Genomic DNA, 20061 nt, shown 5'->3' with positions numbered 1-20061 from the left:
AAAGTGGCAGAGTAATGTCTATTTTAGAGCAGTGGTTCTTAACCTGGGGTGCACACACCCCCTGGGGGTGCAAGATGCTCTTTCTGGGAGTGCGAGACATGCCAGATTTTTTTAGAAGGTAAATCATCGAAAACACAAATTAAGCACAGGCACCTAAGTACAACTACTTTGTTTCATCAAAACTATGTATTTATTAACATTATATATTTTTTAACGATTACTGTAATATACAAACAAAAAATATATCTAGGTTTAAAGAACTGACCTACTTCAATGATTTTTGATAAGAGGTGAGAGAACATATTTTGAGAACCAAAGGGGTGCAGGCTGCAGTAAAAGTTAAGAACCACTGTTTTAGAGGCTAGTACTCATTAATAGCTTTCTGTCATCAAATGGAGAAGTCTGTGTTTGGTTAGGGTCTTTTGGCTTAATTGGGAGGAGTTTATCCTTTCAATTTATATTTCATATTAATTTATTTGTGTGTAAGAGGGAGAATTGGGGCAAATAGTTTGAAAATAAATAAGATAATAGGAACTGCAATATTGGGTCAGACCAGAGATCGGGCTAGCTCAATATCCTTGTTTCTGACAATGGTCAGTACCAGATGCTTCAGGGGGAAAGTGTAAGAAACTCTGTAGTAGGCAGTTATGGAATAACTTTTCCGTAGGGAAAAATTATTCCTAAACCTATGAGTTAGTCTAGTGTATGCCCTCAAACAAGAAGGTTTATACCCCATTCAAATTAAAAAAAAAAAAAGAAATCTTTACTAATGAAACTCTGGATGTTCTCATTATTCATATATATGTCCAGTTCTTCTTTGAAATCTGCTACCTTTTGGCCTCTATCCTATCTTGTGGCAATTAGTTCCACAGGCCAGTTTTGTGTAGTGAAAACATTTCCTTCAATCAGTTTTAATTGTGTTGCCTTTGCATTTTATTGAATGTACGTATATACTTGCATTATGAAAAAGATAAATAGAAGTGCCCTGTCTGTCTTCTCTATACTAGTTATTATTTTGTATACATCTATCAGATTCCTTCTTATTAGTGTGTTGTATAAAGTAGTTTTGCTCTTTTCAACCTATCGAAATTTTTCTAGGTAGGTTTCTATTTATATCACCTGTTTCTGAATACGCACTATTTCTGCTGTATCCTTTTTGGTGTGGCACCAGAACTGAATACATTATTCCAGCTGAGGGCATACCATTTGTAAATGTAATATCATTATATTTTCAGTGTTATTTTCCATCTCATTCTTTATGCGTCCTCACATTTTATTTGCTCTTTTTAACCCACATTGCACATTGATTAGTAAAACACACATGGAAAAGGGGCATGTATACACTAGAATACCTTTTGTTAAGTGTGTATATTTGTGTATAAATCAGAAAGATGTTAAATGAAAACAAGAGACAAGATAGCTGTTCGAAGTCACAGTACAGCAGTGTGAGGGTAAAATCTCAACAGGTATGCAGTTGGATAGGATTTTAATTGGATACTTGATGAGAAAACAGTGTCTGCTGATAAAAGGGCTGTAGAATTGTTATTGGGAGAACACCTGATGGTATCTGCCAAGATTTTCTCATCCCCTCACCTCTTTTTCCAAGTGGCAGCAGTAAGAAGTGTAGGTAAGATATAATCACCTATACGTTCCCATTTTGAGTACTGATGTGTTATGTAATCCATCTTAAAGACCAACTGAATTCTGATTTTACGTGCTGTGTTCATTGTTGCTTTAAACAAAATCTATTGGTTTTTCATTCTGTATTTCTGACTTTTCTCCTTCACTATTTTTTAAGGTAAATCAGATATCTTAATTTTTGTGGCATTTCTTTTATTTCAATAGGCTACGAGAGCAAGAACGAAAAGAGGCAGAAGAAGCTAGTCAGAAAGAAATAGAAGAATGGGAAAAGTCACTTTTAGCTGAAGCAGCACCTACAAGGATGGAGACCATGTGGGAAATTCCAGCTATTGGTCATTTCCTTTGTTTAGCACAACAAATTCTAAACTTGCCTGAAATAGTCTTCTATGAGTTGGAACGTTGTCTTCTAATGCCTCAGTGTAATGCTTTTTTATCCAAAATAATGACTTCTTTGTTAAGTCCTCCTCATCGAAGATCTACCTTGCATCGAAGACCAACTCTTCCTTACAGGACTTGGGAAGCAGCACTTAGACAGAAAGTGCAACAGTGGTACACTGTTGTAGGGCAAACTGACAACCCTGATGGCTGTGCAGAAAAGCTTGGGCTATGCCCCCAGTTTTTTAAAGTCCTTGGGGAAGTTAATCCTTTGGAGGGAACACCATTTCATGAGCTCCCATTTTACCAAAAAGTATGGCTGCTAAAAGGCCTCTGTGACTTTGTATATGAAACACAAAAAGATGTTCAAGATGCTGTGCTTGGGCAGCCTATCCATGAGTGTAGGGAAGTGATCCTTGGTTATGATTTCTTGGAGAATGCCTATGTTCATTTTCCACAGTTCTGTGGTGCTGATGTACGGATTTACAAACAGAAGCCTTTTCAAGCTCCTGCATTTCCAGCTCCCCCCATCAAAGTAAAAAAAGTACCACGGATTAAATTGGAGAAAGTGAAATGTGAGTATGTCAGCAAAAGCAATGGGGAAGTCAGATTTGGTGGCAGAGAAGAGCTGCTACCTCACTGTAAAATAGAAGCAGGGAAAAGTATGGATTCTCTTATTTGTTGTCCAGCAAAAATTCACTTGGATAGTTTCAGTGTCACCACGGAAAAAGAAATGAAACCCAATTGTGAAATTAAAATGCATACAGCCTGTGACATAAAAAAAACTGGCTGCTGTAAAGAGAACCAGGAGAAGCCAATTAGTCCAGGAGAAATTGTTGGCTTTGGGGAACCTCTCAGCCCAGGAGAAATCAGGGTTGTAGAAAATGGAGAGAAACATCATGAAGCTTCCCTAATAAAAACTGAGCCCAGCCCATTAAAAACAAATACCCTTAAAACCTGCCAAGTGCATGTGAATGGGAGTCATAGCAACAATCCAGACATGAATTGCCACAAAGTTGCTAGAGAAATGTTTCTGGAGAATTCACTATGGAATAATAAGAAACTAAAACTTACTAAGATGCGAGCAAAAAAGAAGAAAAAGAAAAAAAAGAAACTGAAAGACATTTTGAATGCACATCTGCAGAGAAAACGTGATGACCTGCAAAGAAAGCGTGAGATTCTTCCTCACCCATTCAAGACTTACAAACCTGAGATCCAGAATAAGTTGTTCATCATCAAAAAGAAAGCAAAACACAAGAAGCACAAATCTGGTAAGTTGATTTGATTATACTAAAAGTGAGAGAAAGGGTGATAGTGGCGTGTTCTTAAAATAGACTTTGTAGCTGTATTTGTTATATTTTATTTTGTGAATGGGAACAGTATCATGCCTTTTAAGTTTCTGATATTAATTTTAGATGGAAGAGTTTCACATCCAATATATGGTATGCACAGAGCAGGTCCGTCAATTGATAAAACTTGACAAAACATGATTCATGTACAGTTTTCAGGGTAGCCTGTAGTCAGTGTAGTTTGCTGTGAGACGTTTTACTTGACGCAAAAAGCATCTGAGGCTATATCTACACTTAGGGCGGCGTGTAGAGCACAGATACCACACGCTCCATACCACAGGTAAAATAGCAGTGTGGTATTTAAACAGGATATAAATTGTGTAAGCTGTTTTACATGTTGCTGCTATACTTATATTTGTCAAACTCTTTAGCAAGGTGGTCATCACTAGCAGTGCTCTCAGAAATACCAACTGTATTTTAAAGAAATGATTTTACAAACTAGTTTGCCATGTGTACATAGTGAAAAGTTTTTTACATTTTCAACATTCAGATTGTTGGGCTGAGAAAAGGGCCTGACCTTGCATCATTGAAATCAGTGGAAATAATGCTATTGACTTCAAAGGGAGCAGGAGCAGGCCCTTAAAAATTATTCTGTCTGATTTTTTTTTAACTAACTATTGTTACAAGTAATACTATTTTTAATATGATTACTTGATTACTGTAAAAGAGAGATCAGGGAAAAATTGCAATTTTCTGTTTGTTCACTTTGTATATCTTATATATAGTGCATTGAGCATTAAAAATCTTACTATCACAAATTCCTCATCTGTGTTAGCTGCTATAGTGTAATTTGATGCCCAATGTTTGTAACATACTAACTTTTCATTTTGTTTTAATGCTTAAAACATAAACAACATTATCTTGCTTAAGGCAACTTCATAAACTAGGATTTGCTGTCAGATGAGTCTGCAGACAGTTGATGTAATTTGTTTGATCCTATTTTAAGGGCTTCTTTATTTCTACTAATCTTTATTAAGGTATATTTTGGGTACCAAGCATGTTATGTTGGGAGAGCCTGTTATAACAGAAATAAGTATGCTAGGCTGCAAATTAAAAAAAAAAAGTGGGCAATGAAATTGTATTATATTAGTCATAAAATGAGCTTCTGTAACTAAGTAGTAAATCTAGCTCATGGAAGTACCTGGTTATTTATATCAAATTGCACTTGTGTGGTAAGGAATCCTAGTTTCACACTGGAATTGTTATGGTGAATTTGTCAAGGGAAATATTAAAGAATATAAATGATTTGTTAAAAAATACATTTCCCTGTAATTCTAGTCTAGTAACTACACTTTCCCTTCATAGATTCCCACTCTTAAATTGTGGGCTCCAGCAGATGTCTTGGGAATGCTCTCACACATTAAGAGTTTTTCAGAATTTCCTGTATCAAGGTGACTGTTGGGAATGTGGGAGAGAGTGTACAGAGTCTCCATATGTTTTGTTTGTGTAATACATTTATAATGTGCTTATCACAAGGCATCTGAGTACCATGCAAAGGAGACAAATACTAAAGCGAAATCAGCTAAGAGTACAATGTGCTGCATAAAAAAAAAAACCCCCAAAAAACAGAACACCTCCAAAGGATCAGTTTCGAACTGGTAAGAGGAATAAATAAAAGGTAGACAGTTAATTAAAAAAAAAAAAAAAAAGCTCAAGGAGGGAATCCAAAGACTAAAAAAATGGGTCAACTGAAGTAGATGAAACTTCTAGCATGCACTAAAGCGGAATCTAAACCACAAGGGCCACATAAGGACTAGTACATTGGCCCGAGGGCCGCATCACTGCCCCTCCCCCCACGCTGCCCCTGGCCTCGCCCTCACTTCACCCCTTCCATGAGGCCCTGCCTCTTCCCACCCCTTCCCCGCCCCCATTCCACCCCTTCCCCAAATCCCCGCCCCTGCCCCACCTCTTCTCTGCCTCCTCCCCTGAGCGTGCGGCTCCCTGCTCCTCCACCCCCCCCCTCCTGGAAGGCGTTAAGCCCTGCCAAACAGCTGTTTGGTGGTGGGAAGTGCCTGCAGGTAGGCAGAGGAGCGGGGATGCGGCGTGCTGGAGGGAGGGGAGCCTGGCTGGCCACAGGACATAACTCCAGGGGGGCACGGGGAGCTTGGTGGACAGCATGGCGGGCCGCAGGAAATAACCCCGCAGGCTGTATGCAGCTCGTGGGCCGCGTGTTTGAGACCCCTCACTAAAGAGGGTGAGTGAGGTGCTCTGTGGACCTCTTCTAGGAGGAATTTCCACAGTTGAGACCCTCAGACAGACATGGAACTTCCCTACAGCCTTGTCCTGATTGAACCTAGAGACCAAGGGTATGTCTACACTACGAAATTTGGTCGAATTTGTAGAAGTTAGTTTTTTTAGAAATCGTTTGTATATAGTCGATTGTGTGTGTCCCCACACAAAATGCTCTAAGTGCATTAAATGCATTAACTCGGCAGAGTGCTTCCACAGTACCGAGGCTAGCGTCGACTTCTGGAGTGTTGCACTGTGGGTAGCTATCTCACAGTTCCCACAGTCTCCGCTGCCCATTGGAATTCTGGGTTGAGATCCCAATGCCTGATGGGGCAAAAAAACATTGTCGCGGGTGGTTCTGGGTACGTGTCGTCAGGCCCTCTCTCCGTCTGTGAAAGCAACGGCAGACAATCGTTTCGCGCTTTTTTTCCTGAGTTACCTGTGCAGACGCTATACCGTGGCAAGCATGGAGCCCGCACAGCTCACTGTCACAGTATGTCTCCTGGGTGCTGGCAGACGCGGTACTACATTGCTACACAGCAGCTGCAACCCATTGCCTTGTGGCAGCAGATGGTGCAATAGGCCTGAAAACCATCCTCATTGTGTCCAAGGTGCTCCTGGCCGCCTCGGTAAGGTCGGTCAGGAGCACCTGGGCAGACATGGGCACAGCGACTAAATTAGGAGTAACTCGACCAGGTCATTCTCTTTAGTCCTGCAGGCAGTCCTGTTGTACCATCTTATGGTGAGCAGGCAGGAGATGAGGATGGCTAGCAGTCCGATTGCACCATCTTCTGCCGAGCAGCCAGGAGATGTGGATGGCTTGCAGTCCTACTGCACCGCCTGCTGCCAGCCAAAGATGTAAAAGATAGATGGAGTGGATCAAAACAAGAAATAGATCAGATTTGTTTTGTATTCATTTGCTCCTTCCTTCCTCTCTCCCCCCCTCTGTGAAATCAACGGCTGACAGTCGTTTTGGTGAGGTCTGTCAGGGGCACCTTGAAAACTTTAATGGAGATACAGTCCTGCCTGAAATACCAGAGGGAGGGATAGCTTAGCGAGTTGAGCATTGGCCTGCTAAACCCAGGGTTTTGAGTTCAATACTTAAGGGAGCCATTCTGTGTGACAGTTGTTTTTGTTTCTCCTTGATGTAAAGCCACCCCCTTTGTTGATTTTAATTCCCTGTAAGCCAATCCTGTAAGCCATGTCATCAGTCGCCCCTCCCTCCATCAGAGCAACGGCAGACAATTGTTCCACGCCTTTTTTCTGTGCAGATGCCATACCACGGCAAGCATGGAGCCCGCTCAGATCAGTTTGGCAATTAGGAGCACATTAAACACCATGCACATTATCCAGCAGTATATGCAGCACCAGAACCTGGCAAAGCGAAACCGGGCGAGTAGGCGACATCAGTGCGGTGATGAGAATGATGAGGACATGGACACAGACTTCTCTCAAAGCATGGGCCCTGGCAATGCGGGCATCATGGTGCTAACGAAACAGGTTCATGCGGTGGAACACTGATTCTGGGCCCGGGAAACAAGCAGAGACTGGTGGGACTGCATAGTGTTGCAGGTCTGGGACGATTCCCAGTGGCTGAGAACTTTCACATGCGTAAGGGCACTTTCATGGAACTTTGTGACTTGCTTTCCCCTGCCCTGTAGTGCATGAATACCAAGATGAGAGCAGCCCTCACAGCTCACAAGCGAATGGCAATAGCCCTCTGGAAGCTTGCAATGCCAGACAGCTACCGGTCAGTCAGGAATCAATTTGGAGTGGGCAAATCTACTGTGGGGGCTGCTGTGATGCAAGTAGCCAATGCAATCAAAGATCTGCTGATCTCAAGGGTAGTGACCCTGGGAAATGTGCAGGTCATAGTGGATGGCTTTGCTGCAATGGAATTCCCTAACTGTGGTGGGGCCATAGACGGAACCCATATCCCTATCTTGGCACCGGAGCACCAAGCCGGCGAGTACATAAACCGCAAGGGGTACTTTTCAATAGTGCTGCAAGCACTGGTGAATCACAAGGGACGTTTCACCAACATCAACGTGGGATGGCCGGGAAAGGTACATGATGCTTGCATCTTCAGGAACTCTGATCTGTTTCAAAAGCTTCAGGAAAGGACTTTATTCCCAGACCAGAAAATAACCGTTGGGGATGTTGAAATGCCTATAGTTATCCTTGGGGACCCAGCCTACCCCTTAATGCTATGGTTCATGAAGCCATACACAGACAGCCTGGACCGTAGTCAGGAGCTGTTCAACTATAGGCTGAGCAAGTGCAGAATGGTGGTAGAATGTGCATTTGGACGTTTAAAAGCGTGCTGGCGCAGTTTACTGACTTGGTTAGACCTCAGCAAAACCAGTATTCCCACTGTTATTACTGCTTGCTGTGCGCTCCACAATATCTGTGAGAGTAAGGGGGAGACGTTTATGGTGGTGTGGGAGGTTGAGGCAAATCGCCTGGCTGCTGATTACGTGCAGCCAGATACCAGGGTGGTTAGAAGAGCACAGGAGGGTGCGGTGCGCATCAGAGAAGCTTTGAAAACCAGTTTCATGACTGGCCAGGCTACGGTGTGAAAGTTCTGTTTGTTTCTCCTTGATGAAACCCCCCGCCTCTTGGTTCACTCTACTTCCCTGTAAGCTAAGTACCCTCCCCACCTCCCTTCGATCACCGCTTGCAGAGGCAATAAAGTAATTGTTGCTTCACGTTCATGCGTTCTTTATTAATTCATCACACAAATAGGGCGATAACTGCCAAGGTAGCCCAGGAGGGGTGGTGGAGGAGAGAAGCACCGGGAGGGGTGGTGGAGGAGGGAAGGACAAGGCCACACAGCACTTTAAAAGTTTAAAACTTTAAAACTTATTGAATGCCAGCCTTCTGTTGCTTGGGCAATTCTCTGGGATGGAGTGGCTGGGTGGCCGGAGGCCCCCCACTGCGTTCTTGGGTGTTTGAGTGAGGAGTCTATGGAACTTGGGGAGGAGGGCGGTTGGTTACACAGGGGCTGTAGCGGCGGTCTGTGCTCCAGCTGCCTTTTCTGCAGCTCAACCATACGCTGGAGCACATTAGTTTGATCCTCCAGCAGCCTCAGCATTGAATCCTGCCTCCTCTCATCACGCTGCCTCCACCTTTCAGCTTCTGTCCTCTCTTCAGCCCGCCACTTACTCTTTTCAGTCCGCCACCTGTCTTCCCGGTCATTTTGTGCTTTTCTGCACTCTGACATTGTCTGCCTTCACACATTCGTCTGTGCTCTGTCAATGTGGGAGGACAGCATGAGCTCAGAGAACGTTTCATTGTGAGTGCATTTTTTTCGCCTTCTAATCTTCACTAGCCTCTGGGAAGGAGAAGATCCTGTGATCCTTGAAACACATGCAGCTGGTGGAGGAAAAAAAAGGGACAGTGGTATTTAAAAAGACACATTTTATAGAACAATGGGTACACTCTTTCACAGTAAACCTTGCTGTTAATGTTACATACATAGCACATGTGCTTTCATTCCAAAGTCGCATTTTGCCTCCCCCCACCACGTGGCTAGCTCCTCCCCCTTCCCCCTTTCCGTGGCTAACAGCGGGGAACATTTCTGTTCAGCCACAGGCAAACAACCCAGCAGGAACGGGCACCTCTGAGTGTCCCCTTAAGAAAAGCACCCTATTTCAACCAGGTGACCATGAATATCATCACTCTCCTGAGGATAACACAGAGAGATAAAGAACCGATATTGTTTGAACGCCAGCAAACATACACTGCAATGCTTTCTTCTACAATGATTCCTGAGTACGTGCTACTGGCCTGGAGTGGTAAAGTGTCCTACCATGGTGGACGGAATAAGGCTGCCCTCCCCAGAAACCTTTTGCAAAGGCTTTGGGAGTACATCCAGGAGAGCCATGAATGCCAGGGCCAATTAATCATTAAACATGCTTTTAAACCATGTATACTATTTTAAAAGGTACACTCACCAGAGGTCGCTTCTCCGCCTGGCGGGTCCGGGAGGCAGCCTTGGGTGGGTTCGGGGGGTAGTGGCTCCAAGTCCAGGGTGAGAAACAGTTCCTGGCTGTTGGGAAAACCGGTTTCTCCATTTGCTTGCTGTGAGCTATCTACAACTTCATCATCATCATCTTCCTTGTCCCCAAAACCTGCTTCTGTGTTGCCTCCATCTCCATTGAAGGAGTCAAACAACACAGCTGAGGTAATGGTGGCTGAACCCCCTAAAATGGCATGCAGCTCATCATAGAAGCGGCATGTTTGGGACTCTGACCTGGAGCGGCCGTTTGCCTCTCTGGTTTTCTGGTAGGTTTGCCTCAGCTCCTTAAGTTTCACACGGCACTGCTTCGGGTCCCTGTTGTGGCCTCTGTCCTTCATGCCCTTGGAGATTTTGACAAATGTTTTGGCATTTCGAAAACTGGAACGGAGTTCTGGTAGCACGGATTCATCTCTCCATACAGCGATCAGATCCTGTACCTCCCATTCGGTCCATGCTGGAGCTCTTTTGCGATTCTGGGACTCCCTCATGGTCACCTCTGCTGATGAGCTCTGCATGGTCACCTCTGCTGATGAGCTCTGCACTCACCTGCAGCGTGCCGCACTGGCCAAGCAGGAAATTGAAATTCAGAAGTTCGCGGGCCTTTTCCTGTCTACCTGGCCAGTGCATCTGAGTTGAGAGTGCTGTCCAGAGCGGTCACAATGGAGCACTCTGGCATAGCTCCTGGAGGCCAATACTGTCTAATTGCGTCCACAGTACCCCAAAGTCGACCCGGCAAGCCCGATTTCAGTGTTAATCCCCTTGTCAGGGGTGGAGTAAGGAAATTGATTTCAAGAGCCCTTTAAGTCGAAAAAAAGGGCTTCGTCGTGTGGACGGGTACAGGGTTAAATCGATTTAACGCTGCTAAATTCAACCTCAACTCCTAGTGTAGACCAAGGCCAAGAGCAAATCAAGGCATCCACGTACCGATGGGTTTGATGTAAGCACCTAGAGAGTAAAAAATATTCACCCCAGCCAGTGTCTGACAGAAACATAGAGCAAGAGATACTCACTGAAGTTAAATTCCAGAAATTGACGTGGCAGGGAAGAGGGAAGGAAAAGATGGGAGGGATCATCCTAGCTGGGTTTGGGGAGAAATGTGACCTACATTTTTTCTCAGCTTGTTCTCTTGTACGGTGAAAATCCTCATCTTCATAAACAGAGGAACTGGTGCTGTGGAGATACTGTTCTATGAAACATGGATCTCAAAGCAGTAAGAAAACCCCTTCTCCTTAGCCTTAGGAATATGGCACAATATGGAATACATGACCACGGGCCATGATGAGGGACGTATAGGATCAGGAAGATAGCTTGAGTGAATGAGATGAGAAATTGTCCTGTTTCTGCCCTAGCCTGTTCAGGATTTATGGCCCAGAGTGGTAGATACATGGGGTTCCAACACTGGTAGGCTCACCTCTCTGGCTCCCTCTTCTCCATCTGCTCCCAGCCCTAACATCAGCCCTTACTTACCCCATTCTCACCACATCAACAGGGGAGGGAGAAGAGGTTACAATAAACTGTGAAGGAGATATTTGGCATCCCTCTCACCCCATCAACACTAGAGATGCTTGAGAGAGGGAAGGTAGGGTGAAATCTGCCTTGCAGAGCTCTGCTTCTGATGAACCACCTGAGGTTTGTTGAAGTGAAGATACGCAGTCAGGATGCTCTGCCACAGCAGATTTTGTAGCTACTTCAAGGCACAAAGAATGGAGAATAGTAGTTAAAGGCAGATGCAGAGTGGATCTGTAAAATCTGCTGGTACAGCTCTTTCAGACTGTCAGCCCTTTAATGAGCCTCAGATATGGCTTGTTTACTCCTGGGGGAATTCTGTGCCAAAATGAAAGATTCTGTGTACAATATTTTAAAATACTGCATATTTTGTCAAAATAACACAATATAATTGTGCCAATTTAAATTATTTTGGTAATTTATTTCAAAATACTTGTCAGCATCTATGTCTGTACCAATACAGACAGCAAAAAAGATTCAAGAAATGTTTTTTGACAAACGGATTTCTTACTAGGCATATTAATACAGAACTCTTGAGTAATAATTCATTTAAACTACAATACAGAAATGTGTTTCCTGCACTCCTCAGAAGCAGTGAAAAGGCTTGGGGGAGTCAGGGATAATGTAGGAGCTGAGGAAGAGGGAAGTAATTGCTGGGAAGGAGCCTGGATGTGAACTTGGAAGGTTGTTGCGAGTGAGTGGGAGAAGTATGGAATAGGGATTGTTAGGGAGCCTCCACCAGGCAGACCCTGGGTGGCCCTGAGCCTCTCTCATTCAGTCAGGCACATCTCCCCTGTCCCCATGCGTCCTTGCACTGCCACTCAGCCATTCCTACTCCTCCATCCCCAGGTGGCCCTGCACCCCCTCCTCTTGTCCCCATGTGTCCTTGCACCCCCACTCAGCCACCCCTTCCACTCATGTGTCCCTGCTTTCCGTCCCCCATGTGGCCTTGTGTCCCCACTCATATACTGCACCCCCACTTACGTAACTGCACTCAAAAACAAACCAGTGTAAAACTTTAGAGCTTACAGGTCATAGAATCATAGAATCATAGAATATAAGGGTTGGAAGGGACCCCAGAAGGTCATCTAGTCCAACCCCCTGCTCAAAGCAGGACCAATTCCCAGTTAAATCATCCCAGCCAGGGCTTTGTCAAGCCTGACCTTAAAAACCTCTAAGGAAGGAGATTCTACCACCTCCCTAGGTAACGCATTCCAGTGTTTCACCACCCTCATAGTGAAAAAGTTTTTCCTAATATCCAATCTAAACCTCCCCCACTGTAACTTGAGACCATTACTCCTCGTTCTGTCATCTGATACCATTGAGAACAGTCTAGAGCCATCCTCTTTGGAACCCCCTTTCAGGTAGTTGAAAACAGCTATCAAATCCCCCCTCATTCTTCTCTTCTGCAGGCTAAACAATCCCAGCTCCCTCAGCCTCTCCTCATAACTCATATGTTCCAGACCCCTAATCATTTTTGTTGCCCTTCGCTGGACTCTCTCCAATTTATCCACATCCTTCTTGAAGTGTGGGGCCCAAAACTGGACACAGTACTCCAGATGAGGCCTCACCAATGTCGAATAGAGGGGAACGATCACGTCCCTTGATCTGCTCGCTATGCCCCTACTTATACATCCCAAAATGCCATTGGCCTTCTTGGCAACAAGGGCACACTGCTGACTCATATCCAGCTTCTCGTCCACTGTCACCCCTAGGTCCTTTTCCGCAGAACTGCTGCCTAGCCATTCGGTCCCTAGTCTGTAGCTGTGCATTGGGTTCTTCCGTCCTAAGTGCAGGACCCTGCACTTATCCTTATTGAACCTCATCAGATTTCTTTTGGCCCAATCCTCCAATTTGTCTAGGTCCCTCTGTATCCTATCCCTCCCCTCCAGCGTATCTACCACTCCTCCCAGTTTAGTATCATCCGCAAATTTGCTGAGAGTGCAATCCACACCATCCTCCAGATCATTTATGAAGATATTGAACAAAACCGGCCCCAGGACCGACCCTTGGGGCACACCACTTGATACCGGCTGCCAACTAGACATGGAGCCATTGATCACTACCCGTTGAGCCCGACAATCTAGCCAGCTTTCTACCCACCTTGTAGTGCATTCATCCAGCCCATACTTCCTTAACTTGCTGACAAGAATACTGTGGGAGACCGTGTCAAAAGCTTTGCTAAAGTCAAGAAACAATACATCCACTGCTTTCCCTTCATCCACAGAACCAGTAATCTCATCATAGAAGGCGATTAGATTAGTCAGGCATGACCTTCCCTTGGTGAATCCATGCTGGCTGTTCCTGATCACTTTCCTCTCATGCAAGTGCTTCAGGATTGATTCTTTGAGGACCTGCTCCATGATTTTTCCAGGGACTGAAGTGAGGCTCACTGGCCTGTAGTTCCCAGGATCCTCCTTCTTCCCTTTTTTAAAGATTGGCACTACATTAGCCTTTTTCCAGTCATCCGGGACTTCCCCGGTTCGCCACGAGTTTTCAAAGATAATGGCCAATGGCTCTGCAATCACAGCCGCCAGTTCCTTCAGCACTCTCGGATGCAACTCGTCCGGCCCCATGGACTTGTGCACGTCCAGCTTTTCTAAAAAGTCCCTAACCACCTCTATCTCCACAGAGGGCTGGCCATCTCTTCCCCATTTTGTGATGCCCAGCGTAGCAGTCTGGGAGCTGACCTTGTTAGTGAAAACAGAGGCAAAAAAAGCATTGAGTACATTAGCTTTTTCCACATCCTCTGTCACTAGTTTGCCTCCCTCATTCAGTAAGGGGCCCACACATTCCTTGGCTTTCTTCTTGTTGCCAACATACCTGAAGAAACCCTTCTTGTTACTCTTGACATCTCTGGCTAGCTGCAGCTCCAGGTGCGATTTGGCCCTCCTGATAACATTCCTACATGCCCTAGCAATATTTTTATACTCTTCCCTGGTCATATGTCCAACCTTCCACTTCTTGTAAGCTTCTTTTTTATGTTTAAGATCCGCTAAGATTTCACCATTAAGCCAAGCTGGTCGCCTGCCATATTTACTATTCTTTCGACTCATCGGGATGGTTTGTCCCTGTAACCTCAACAGGGATTCCTTGAAATACAGCCAGCTCTCCTGGACTCCTTTCCCCTTCAAGTTAGTCCCCCAGGGGATCCTGGCCATCCGTTCCCTGAGGGAGTCGAAGTCTGCTTTCCTGAAGTCCAGGGTCCGTATCGTGCTGCTTACCTTTCTTCCCTGTGTCAGGATCCTGAACTCAACCAACTCATGGTCACTGCCCCCCAGATTCCCATCCACTTTTGCTTCCCTCACTAATTCTACCCGGTTTGTGAGCAGCAGGTCAAGAAAAGCGCCCCCCCTAGTTGGCTCCTCGAGCACTTGCGCCAGGAAATTGTCCCCTACGCTTTCCAAAAACTTCCTGGATTGTCTATGCACCGCTGTATTGCTCTCCCAGCAGATATCAGGAAAATTAAAGTCACCCATGAGAATCAGGGCATGCGATCCAGTAGCTTCCGTGAGCTGCCGGAAGAAAGCCTCATCTACCTCATCCCCCTGGTCCGGTGGTCTATAGCAGACTCCCACCACTACATCACTCTTGTTGCACACACTTCTAAACTTAATCCAGAGACACTCAGGTTTTTCTGCAGTTTCGTACCGGAGCTCTGAGCAGTCATACTGCTCCCTTACATACAGTGCTACTCCCCCACCTTTTCTGCCCTGCCTGTCCTTCCTGAACAGTTTATAACCATCCATGACAGTACTCCAGTCATGTGAGTTATCCCACCAAGTCTCTGTTATTCCAATCACGTCATAGTTCCTTGACATCACCAGGACCTCCAGTTCTCCCTGCTTGTTTCCAAGGCTTTGTGCATTTGTATATAAGCACTTGAGATAACCTGTTGATCGCCCCTCATTCACAGTATGAGGCAGGAGCCCTCCCCTCACAGACATTCCTGCCTGTGCTTCCTCCCAGTATCCCGCTTTCCCACTTACCTCAGGGCTTTGGTCTCCTTCCCCCGGTGAACCTAGTTTAAAGCCCTCCTCACTAGGTTAGCCAGCCTGCTCGCGAAGATGCTCTTCCCTCTCTTCGTTAAGTGGAGCCCGTCTCTGCCTAGCACTCCTTCTTGGAACACCATCCCATGGTCGAAGAATCCAAAGCCTTCTCTCCGACACCACCTACGTAGCCATTCGTTGACTTCCACGATTCGACGCTCCCTACCTAGGCCTTTTCCTTCCACGGGGTCCACTCAGTCCTACTTCTTACGCAGCCAATTGCTAAGAGAAACAAGTTTGTTTACATTTACAGGAGATAATGCTGCCCACTTCTTATTGACAATGTCACCTGAAAGTGAGAACACATGTTCACATAGTACTTTTGTAGTCTGCACTGCAAGGTGTTTACATGCCAGATGTGCTAAACATTCGTATGCCCCTTCATGTTTTGGCCATCATTCAAGAGGACGTACTTCCATGCTGATGACACTTGTTAAAAAAATAATGCGTTAATTAAATTTGTGACTGAACTCCTTGGTGGCAAATTGTATATCTCCTGCTCTGTGTTTTACCCGGATTCTGCCGTATATTTCATGTGACAGCAGTCTCGGATGATGACCTAGCATGTTGTTTGTTTTAAGAACACTTTCACTGCAGATTTGACAAAACACAAAGAAGAAACCAATGTGATATTTCTAAAGATAACTACAGCAGTTGACCCAAGATTTAAGAATCTGAAGTGCCTTCCAAAATCTGAGAGGTACGGTGTGTGGAGCATGCTTTCAGAAGTTTTAAAAGAGCAACACTCCAATGCGGAAACTATAGAACCCAAACCACACACACAAAAAGAAAATCAGCGTTCTGCTGGTGAGATCTGACTCAGATGATGAAAATGAACATGCATTGGTCTACACTGCTTTGGATCATTATTGAGCAGAACCCATCATCAGCATGGATGCCTGTCCTCTGGAGTGGTGATTGAAGCATGAAAGGACATATGAATCTTTAGCGCATCTGGCACATAAATAACTTTCAACACCACTGGCAACAGTGCCATGCAAACACCTGTTCTCCCTTTTGGGTGACATAAACAAGAAGTGGGCATTATCTCCTTGTAACAGTGTCCCTGCAGGGTCCTCCTGGCTCCTGCCCCCGCTGGGCTGAGAAAGTCACAAAGAGACCTTTTGGTGCAGTGCCCACCTGGTGCTTTTATTTACAGACTGTGCTCCCACCACCTTTCCACCATACAAGTAGTCCTCTTCTTGCAGTCCACCGGCAGGAGAGAGGGGGCAAGCTATCTCTCTCTGCTTCCCCTCACTGCCTTTCCTCTGCTTCAGCTTTCCTCTTTTGGCCTTCCTTCCCCTGGGGCTCTTATTCAGCCCCAACTTGATGAGGCAGCAGCTGTTCAAGCTTCCTCAGTCAGGGCCAGGTGGTCTGCCCAGCTCCAATTCACCTCCCTTAATTGGAGCTGGAGTGACAGAGGGTTGGCTAAGCAGTTTTCTGCTTAGCACCCTGTCACACTCCTGCAAATGTAAACAAACTTGTTTGTCTGAGAGATTGGCTGAACAAGAAGGAGGACTGAATAGACTTGTAGGGTCTAAAGCTTTATATTTTATTTTTGAATGGAGTTATTTTTTGTACATAACTCTACATTTGTAAGTTCAGCTGTCACGATCAAGAGATTGCACTACAGTATATGAAAAATACTGTTTTTTATTTTTACAGTGAAAATATAATAAAAATAAAGCGAGCTTTGTACACTTTGTATTCTGTGTTGTAATTGAAATCAGTATCTTTGAAAATGTGGAAAACATCCAAAAATATTTATAGAAACGATATTCTATTATTGTTTAACAGCGTGAATAATCACACAGGTCAGACCGGCTAAGATATATCATACAGGAGACTGCAACTCAGGGCCTGGTCTGAGTGTGGGACAATTGTGTGAATCCACATTAAGTGGTGACAGCTCCTGTGGCTTGAGATCTAGAAGGGCTTAGAGAGACCAGGAGAGATTAGAGGTGCAGTACCGTGACAACTCTGCTAAAGTAGAGATTAAAATAATTGTTATTTTGATTCTTGTCAGTCTGATTCATTGATGTAGAAAGCCCATTCTGGGATAGTGTGGCAGCTCTGTCAGAATGCAAGAGATTCCCTGAAATAATTTGTTTCAAAGGAGCTTTGATATAAATCCTGAACCTCGTAATAATGTTCTAAGAGCTTCAAACTAATACACTTGCTGAGTATTCACTGTTTCTCCCTTCTTTGTAGTTGTCATAAACATACAGCTAAGGGTAGCATAAAATCCCTCCTGGGTAGCTGTACTGAATCTTTCCCTGTAGGGGGTAAGAAGCTCAAATAACCAATTTGGCACCTGACCAAAAGGGCCAATGAGGAAAGAAGATACTTTCAAATCTGGGGGTAGGTTTTGTGTGTGCTCTCTTTGTATTGTTCCCTCTTCTGAATGGGGAGCGAGAGACCAGGCAGGAAATATATCCCCTGAAAACATACCTGAAATGAGCATCTAAGATTACAAAAAATTGTAAGTAATGGCAAGGAAATGCATTACATTATCTTTTGTTTTAGCTTATGAATTTTCCCTGTGCTAAGAGTGAGTTTTATTCCTGGTTTTTTTGCAGCTTTGAATCTGATCCTATAGGGAAATCCTCTGTGTTTTAAATCTTTTTATTACTCTGTAAAAAGTACCTTCCATCCTGATTTTTGCAGGTGTGATTCTTTTACTTTTTTTTTTAAATAAAATTCTTCTTTTAAGAACCTGATTGATTTTCAGTGTCCTAAAACCTAAGGAGTTTGGTCTGTGCTCACATTATACCAATTGGTGAGGATATTATTTTCAAGCCTCCCCGGGAAAGGGGGTGAAGGGGTTTGGGGGAATATTTTGGGGAAACAGGGACTCCAAGTGGCCCTTTCCCTAAATCTTTGGCTAAATCACTTGATGGTGGCAGTAATATCGTCTAAGGACAAGGAAAGGATTTGTGCCTTGGGGAAGTTTGAACCTGAGCTGGTAGAAATAAGCTTAGGGGGTGTTTCATGCGGGTCCCCACATCTGTATCCCAGAGTTCAGAGTGGGGAGAGAACCCTGACAGTAGTCAAAATTGCAAATACTTATGTAGAACATAAAGATGGTTTGTGTTTGGTATGGAATTCAGACTCTGAGATTGAAGTATTAATTCCTTTTAACATGTATGTAATTAAGCTGGTGGTGTTCAGTATAAATTCCATCCACACCCTCAACTATGTTCTCGGAGTTGTAAAAATTATGTTACAATAGCATCAGATGTCATGTAGGTCAGTGGTTTTCAAACTGCGGGTCACAACCCAATAGTGGGTTGCGGAATGTAAGGCACTGGATCATGGTGACTCTGGTTAGCACCACCTACTGGGCCATTAAAAGTCCCGCTGGTGGTACTGCCCAGCTAAGGCAGGAAGGGTAGTCCCTACCTGTTCTGACACTGCGCTGTGCCCCAGAAGCGGCCAGCAGCAGATTCGCCTCCTAGGTGGGGGGGCCATGTGGCTCTGCGCACTACCCCCACCCCAAGCATTGGTTCCTGCAGGTGAGAGCTGCGCGGAGCTGCTTGCGCGCCTCTGCCTTGGAACTGGACCTGCAGCTGGCTGCTTCTGAGTCACAGCGCAGTCCTTGGTGCCAGGACAGGCAGGAAGCCTGCCTTAGCACCCCCGGTGCGCTGCTGACCGGGAAGTGCCCGAGGTAAGTCTGCGCCCCAATCCCCTGCCCTAGGCCTGAGCCCCCCATCGAACCCCTTCCTGTACCCCAAACCCTTCATCTCCAGCTCCACCCCAGAGCCTGCACCCCCCAGCCTAGAGCCCTGACCCCCTTCCACATTTCAACCCCCTGTTCCAGCCCTGAGCCCCCTCAAACCCGGAGCCCCCTCCTGTACCCTAAACCCCTCATCCCCATCCCCACCCCAGAGCCTGCATCAAGCCCAGAGCACACTCTGAACACCTCATTCCCGCCCCACCCTGCAGCCCTCACCCCCGCAGCCCAATCCATTGCCCCAGCCCAGAGCCCCCCAAACCCCTCATCCGCAGCTCCATTCGGTCGCAGGCATCAACAATTTTCTTCAACTGGGTCTCCAAAAAAAAAGTTTGAAAACCACAGATTTAGAAAGGCCTATCAACTAGGTTATGAGCATATAATGAAATACTGTAGGACCACTTTATTTTTCTAAGTTGTAACAGAGTTCTTGAAGCATCAGGCCTCTGTGTTTGTCATTCAGCACCAATGTCCTCAGAAATATGTGTCACTGAGATTTCATTTTATTTGCTAACATCATTCTGTGTTGCGAGTCAGTTAATTATTCATTTGTTGTAAGACCTCTGCTGTTTTGAGACAAGGCAGATGCAGACCATGTCAGCACAGAAACCCCTGACGTGCACTCTGTCTTGCGATTTGCTGGATTCCTGAACCTTGTGTATTTCTAGATGAGGAGCTATTGGGTGGGAATAGAATAGTCTACATTTAAAAATAAGCACCTAACAAATATGAGATTTCAGTTGCCCTCTGAACTTCAGGGAACAACAGGAGGTGATAAAGTGTGTCCTATGCCCTTGTAATGGTAACTGGGTGTTACTATTTCTGTTAACAGATAGTTCAGGCTTACAATTCAATTTAAGATCTGGTAGGGCAAATCAAATTTTTTGATGGAATTTGGTTGGAAATGTTAGAATTCGTGGAGTTAAAGAGGCCTGAGGACCAGGTGGCTGTATGAGTTCACCCTTAGACCTGGTCTACACTAAGAAATTAGGTTGGTGTAACTGTGTTGGTCAGGGGTGTGAAAAATCCACACTAACCCCTGGTTAGATAGTGCTAGAATTCAGCTGCAGCATTTTAACTGTAGATAAGCCTGTATTTTGCCATGGCTAATGGCAAAAATTAGCATGATTTAAGACACTCCCTGTTTTTAGTCCCTCC

The 20061-nt window shown here is 45.0% G+C and overlaps 1 protein-coding gene across 2 annotated transcripts in view; it reads left to right on the top strand.

Moving 5' to 3' along the window:
• Positions 1–20061, top strand: part of BRD10 (bromodomain containing 10) — a 114347-nt gene that overhangs the window by 26970 nt on the left and 67316 nt on the right. For both annotated transcript variants that reach the window (XM_048850922.2, XM_048850921.2), the window contains one exon: positions 1846–3287. In XM_048850922.2, the coding sequence (XP_048706879.1) occupies positions 1846–3287 (1442 nt within the window). The remainder of the gene's footprint in view (positions 1–1845; positions 3288–20061) is intronic.

Source organism: Caretta caretta, chromosome 5, assembly GCF_965140235.1.
Source record: "Caretta caretta isolate rCarCar2 chromosome 5, rCarCar1.hap1, whole genome shotgun sequence".
Lineage (NCBI taxonomy): Eukaryota > Metazoa > Chordata > Testudines > Cheloniidae > Caretta > Caretta caretta.
This window is presented reverse-complemented; position numbering and strand designations above follow the sequence as displayed.